Source organism: Medicago truncatula, chromosome 4 (assembly GCF_003473485.1).
Source record: "Medicago truncatula cultivar Jemalong A17 chromosome 4, MtrunA17r5.0-ANR, whole genome shotgun sequence".
Lineage (NCBI taxonomy): Eukaryota > Viridiplantae > Streptophyta > Magnoliopsida > Fabales > Fabaceae > Medicago > Medicago truncatula.
Genome location: NC_053045.1, coordinates 58,375,784 through 58,381,783, shown reverse-complemented (window position 1 = coordinate 58,381,783; position 6,000 = coordinate 58,375,784). Strand labels below are relative to the sequence as shown.

At 37.5% G+C, this 6,000-nt stretch overlaps 2 protein-coding genes across 4 annotated transcripts; one reads left to right on the top strand and one right to left on the bottom strand.

The window, feature by feature from the left end:
* Positions 1 to 222: 222 nt before the first annotated feature.
* LOC11422889 (acetate/butyrate--CoA ligase AAE7, peroxisomal) lies at positions 223 to 3,211 on the top strand. Its single transcript, XM_003609690.4, has 3 exons — positions 223 to 536; positions 906 to 1,493; positions 2,092 to 3,211. Exons 1-3 carry the CDS (start codon positions 321 to 323, stop codon positions 2,986 to 2,988), a joined length of 1,701 nt encoding a protein of 566 aa, XP_003609738.1. The 5' UTR covers positions 223 to 320; the 3' UTR covers positions 2,989 to 3,211.
* Positions 3,212 to 3,439: 228 nt separating this feature from the next.
* Positions 3,440 to 4,820, bottom strand: LOC11417727 ((S)-8-oxocitronellyl enol synthase CYC2). 3 transcript variants are annotated; one of them, XM_039832913.1, is made up of 2 exons: positions 3,881 to 4,820; positions 3,640 to 3,843 (listed from the first exon to the last, which is right to left on the bottom strand). In XM_039832913.1, the coding sequence occupies exons 1-2, from the start codon at positions 4,689 to 4,691 to the stop codon at positions 3,671 to 3,673; spliced, it is 984 nt and encodes a 327-aa protein (XP_039688847.1). In that variant the 5' UTR covers positions 4,692 to 4,820; the 3' UTR covers positions 3,640 to 3,670. The 3 variants fall into 3 exon arrangements, with proteins under 3 accessions (XP_003609737.1, XP_039688847.1, XP_039688846.1); XM_039832912.1 differs by having other exon boundaries at positions 3,640 to 3,849; positions 3,887 to 4,820; XM_003609689.4 differs by having other exon boundaries at positions 3,440 to 4,820.
* Between the last annotated feature and the right edge of the window lie 1,180 nt (positions 4,821 to 6,000).

Genomic DNA, 6,000 nt, shown 5'->3' with positions numbered 1-6,000 from the left:
AGTAATTGATATATTTGCTAACAACTTCCTCTCTCTCTTTTCATTGGTTAAAAACAATGTAGAGATAAAAAAGAGGAGAGAGCAATGCAAAAATATAATGTAAGTATGAGAGAGAAAATTGTCTAAAATTATTAAAAAATGGTTGTACAGATAAGTTATTTATAGGGATGAGACAATAATCGGTGTGAGATGTGGATGAGAAAGACAAGGGTGACGACAATAAGCTGAAAAGTGAGAGTATAAATATAAACACAGAACAGTAGAGAATTGGTCGTCCATTTCTGTCTTACACACACACGGAACGGAAGAACGCAGTGGCGATGGGTACGAAACAAGACATAGACGACCTTCCAAAGAACGCGGCAAACTACACATCCTTAACACCTTTATGGTTCTTAGAAAGAGCAGCTCAGGTTCATCCAACTAGAAAATCCATCATCCATGGATCCCGTCACTACACATGGCGTCAGACTTATCAACGCTGCCGTCGATTCGCCTCCGCTCTTTCCAACCGTTCCATTGCTCTCGGAAACACCGTAAGAACAAAAACTTCGTACCTATGCATTTTTTTTTTTTTTTACTTTGCTTTTCTCCAATCAGATAGGAGTAGATTAATTTTCCCGATTTGACTTTTGTTTAATCGGATGCTGACGGATGAAAATGAATGAACTTTTCTTTTTACCGTAGTAGATGATGATTTTTTTTTTTTTTTTTTTTTTTAAGACATAGACAGTTTTTTTTATTTGAATTATTATTTTCGTCATCTAAAATTATATTCTGAAGTTTTTTAATTTTGAAAACTTTTTTTTATGTATGATATAAAATGATAAAAAATAGTTTTCAATCATTCTCTACTCTAATTATGTGTTTAGCTTAATCATGTTCACTCTAATTTTCTTATGCAGGTAGCTGTTATTGCACCCAATATTCCAGCTCTCTATGAAGCTCATTTTGGGATTCCAATGGCAGGGGCAGTGATAAACCCTGTCAACATTAGGCTAAATGCATCCACAATTGCTTTTCTTCTTGGTCATTGCACTGCATCAGTTGTAATTGTGGATCAAGAGTTCTTTTCATTGGCAGAAGAAGCATTGAAAATATGGTCTGACAAAACCAAAACATTTAAGTCTCCGATTTTAATTGTCATTGGTGATGAGAATTGTGACCCTAAGTCACTTAGATATGCATTGAGCAAAGGGGCAGTTGAATATGAGGACTTTCTTCGAAGTGGTGACCCTGAATACAATTGGAAGCCACCAGAGGATGAGTGGCAGAGCATTGCTTTGGGTTACACGTCTGGGACCACTGCTAGTCCGAAAGGTGTGGTTTTGCATCACCGTGGAGCGTATCTCATGTCTCTTAGTGGTGCACTTATTTGGGGAATGAATGAAGGAGCTGTATATCTTTGGACTCTACCCATGTTTCATTGCAATGGTTGGTGCTATACTTGGACACTTGCAGCTCTCTTTGGCACAAACATATGCCTCCGCCAGGTAAAACTAATGTCTGATGGATTTGGTTTCTTTTCCTATGCATTTATTTGAATGCTTTAAACAAATAGTTGTTGACTTGTTATGCTTACCCAGGGCGTAGCAAAATTTGATCAAACTACTATTGATTCGTGATACATGATTTAATACAAAGTGTTGTTAAATAGTTGTTGTAGCGTAGTAGAATTTAAAATGTGATATTGATTCAAACAAACCACTATTTTCTGGGATGTGATTGACAACATTGATACCTAATGCATTGATTAGTATAATATTATGTTAGTCTTGTTGATGATTTGTAGTACATTAGCTTCAAGTTTGATGCTATCATTAATGCTAATGCAATTTGTTGAATGTCTCTCATGAACAAATGATTAGGGTCTGTTTTAAAACAAATTGTGGCACGATTCAAACATACACTTATGATACTTTTGACCAGGATTAATCCTGTCATCTTTAGGCAGTTTGTTGTTGGTTAACTAGTAATAACATGCTCTCTTGTTAACTAATATTGTTGTCTACTTTGTTGAGAGTTGTTTTCTTTAATAACTAGTTTGCTTATATCTACCCTCAATCAAATTTTCTTGATGTTTTTATGCAGGTATCAGCAAAAGCAGTATATGAAGCCATTGTTAAGTACAAAGTGACTCATTTTTGTGCAGCACCAGTGGTGCTTAACTCAATAATTAATGCTCCGGCTGAGGAAACCATACTTCCTCTACCTCATGTTGTACATGTGAATACTGCTGGTGCTGCTCCTCCTCCTTCTGTTCTTTCCGGCATGTCTGAACGAGGATTTCGTGTCACACACACTTACGGTCTTTCAGAAACCTATGGCCCATCCGTCTATTGTGCCTGGAAACCAGAGTGGGACTCACTTCCACCAGAATCCCGTGCCCGGCTCCATGCAAGACAAGGGGTTAAGTACATTGCCTTGGAAGGCTTGGATGTTGTGAACACAAAAACTATGCAACCTGTACCTGCTGATGGTAAAACTGTTGGCGAAATCGTGATGCGTGGTAATGCTGTCATGAAAGGCTACTTAAAGAACCCTAAAGCTAATGAAGAGAGCTTTGCAAATGGATGGTATCATTCCGGTGATCTTGCGGTGAAGCATCCAGATGGATATATAGAAATTAAAGACAGATCAAAGGACATCATCATCTCAGGTGCTGAAAATATCAGCAGTGTAGAGGTAGAGAATGCTCTGTACTCGCATCCTGCTATACTTGAGACATCAGTGGTCGCTAGACCAGACGAGAAATGGGGCGAGTCTCCGTGTGCGTTTGTGACATTAAAGCCAGGAGTGGATAGGAGTAACGAGCAACGTCTAGTCGAGGACATACTGAAGTTCTGTAGGGCCAAGATGCCTACTTATTGGGTACCGAAATCGGTTGTCTTTGGACCGTTACCTAAGACAGCTACTGGGAAGGTACAGAAGCATCTGCTGAGGGCTAAGGCAAAGGAGATGGGACCTCTCAAGACGAGCAAGTTGTAATCATATTAGAGTGATAATGTCGATAAAAGCTACTTGTTCTTGCTGGTATGTGATGTGTTATTAGAATTTGTAATAATCAGTAAGAATTAGTGTTCTATAATAATAAAAGCTTTTAGCTGTTCTTAAAAGCAGCTCAATGTTTTTATCTCATTATGCAATTTGGATACTACCTTTCAGTTCACAGTAATATATTTCAGAAAATGCTCCTTGATTGATACAAAAAGCTTTTTAATGAGTTGTAAAAATTGTTATGATTATTTGAATGTAGAATAAAACAGTATTTTTTCTGTCCTATTGCCAAATTCAGAGGGGTGTGATTTTTTTTAAGAAGACAGTAAGGTAAATAAGTGTAGTTCTCCTTTTTATTTCACTGAGTATAGGCCTCAAGAAACAAATGAACTAACAAAAACTAAAATAATGTGCTAAAACTCCATCAATATCCAATTCAACATTCAAAAGAAAGGAATGGGCATTATTAACTCTTGTTAGGTGAAAAAGATTTTTAACAATACATAAAGCAGATAGAAACAAACGATATTATTACAAGAGAGAGATAAAAACAACAATGTAGTTCAATGTTCGTAGATGGGTATGAGATTCATCTCCCTCAGCTTCATCACCCAGAATTTCACACTATTAAACGTCTCAGCATACTCAAAAAACTCATAATTTTTACTCTTATTCATACTAGATACAAGTTGAAACTCAAATCGAAAAACTGGCACCAAGGCATCAAAACAAGCAATTTCCTCCAATTTGGTCTTATGAAGTCCATACTCCTCCACAATCTGATCCCAAACCTCACCCTTATCACGCATAAACTGCACCAAATCAAACTCTTCCTTTTCATCCAAATCCACAAACTTAACAGCAAAAGTCTTACAAAGCACCTTCCACATACTCTTCCATGCGAAAACGTCACCATTTGTGCAATTAAACGCTTGGTTCTTAGCCTTCTTTGTAACTGCAGCCCATACATGTTGCTTTGCCAGCACACGAGCATCCGTCATATCACAGAAATGCTCCCAAGTGTACCTATTTCCTGGAAAACGAAACGGTAATCCTACCTGGCGACATATGGCAGCGTATGTCGCTAGTACCATCAGCATGTTGTATGCACTTCTTGGCGAAGCACCTATTATGATAGAGGAACGATGTATTGAGTATGTAATTGAAGGTGCATAGGATTTAACGAGATCCTCAAGCGCGTAATAGAAATTTGGATAAGAGAGTCGAGGCATATTCTCTTCGAAAGGTGGTTCGTGGCAGATAAGTTTGGTAGACTGAACCGGGTCATGCACTGGACCCAAGTAGTGTTTGGTTCCTGTTTGTACTGTTATATGGGTGAGAGGCGAAGACGGATAAGATTTTAGGACAGTGAGAACGTTAAGAAGCATGGATTTGTTAACGCTGATCTTAACTTCTTCGTCTGCTACAAGCTGGAATGTGACCCAGAATAGGTGGGTGACTTCGTTAGCTATAGGTAATAGCTTGGCGCGTGTGTCAGCTGAGTTAACTGCGTCGAAGGTTATGAAGCTGTCGAGGATGGAAGAAGGGAACCATTCATCGGGGGAATGGCGAGCTGCGCCATAAACTTTCCATGGACCTCCGAGACAATCAGGCTGCTTCAAGGCTTTGGCTAAGCTTAGGCCAGCCATTCCCGTTACTCCAACTACTAGTGCTACGGGACTTTGATGCGCCATATATCACAGTCACTGTAAATTAATGGAACCTTTGATGGCAGTGTATTGACTGGTGACTAGTGATGTTACACTACAATTAATTATATCTAGAAAACGGAGCATGTGAATGGATATTATACTAATGGATAAGCTTTGATGTTTCTTTATATAGAAAAGCTCTGGGAGTTTCTTTCACTATTGACATTGTCGTAACATGGCCACATGTTTCTTACCAACCGAGCATAGCCATATGAGAACAATTTATACTCTAAAGTGTGCATCAATGTGTAGAAAGAATTTTTAATATTGAAACCAAGCAAAGCGGTGTTGGAAGCGAAGTGTTGTTTTATCCAACAAAAACAATTGCTCTAGAGAGAAGGAACGAAACACTACTTTCTAATTTACTACGCATGATCGAATTTTCTTTGCATTTTTACTTTCTTTGTTTATAATTCGAATGCATGTTTCTTGTTTCGAAAATTAAGACGTGTGACTTTGAACCTATCAACTAAGAATTCAACTAGGATCTAAATTTTGTCATAGATTGATCGTCGAGCTTATTTGTTGGAGTGATAAAATTCGATGTCAACAATTTGTTGATGACATAAATATCACATTTGTTTTGAACACCAACGGTTGTAATTTTTTTTTTGAAGCTGCTAATATTATTATGCAGAACTAGGTGTAAGAAGCACCATAAAACGCAAAAAGGAACAAAATACAAGGGGTCCGAAATCACGCCGATATGCCAAAAGAAAAACACCATACTGCTATAACAACTAAACACACCAAGTTGCAGCTGGCCCTAAAACAGCACCAAAGGCTCAAAACTCGGACTGCATCAGTGGTTATAGCAGCAGCAACTGTTCACTGCCCCTAGAAACCAAAAACAAGAGAAAAACCAACACCACAAAAACACCAATATGGAGACCCCACCTCTATCTACTAAAACATTTCTTAGGATTCCAACACCATTTATAATATAAACAAGCTGGAATTTTCAGACACGTTAAACCCAATGATTGTAAACTGACAATAGGAGAACACTGATTGTTCGAGAACTTAAAAAAAAGAGGAAGAACTAATTTGTCATGAAGTATCATATCATATTCTAGCTCAGTTGGATGCAATAATATATTTTGCTAATTATACATGTTATAGTAATCATTATTATTTGTGAATTTATTTTCAGGTATTTTTTTATTTATTTAGATATGCATCCTATTTGTCTAATTCTCGTATGATAAATACAAACAAGCTATTTGTTTATATGAGGTTATAAAATCCTTTCATGGAGATTCATGTAATACACCTCAACAACAATGTCTTC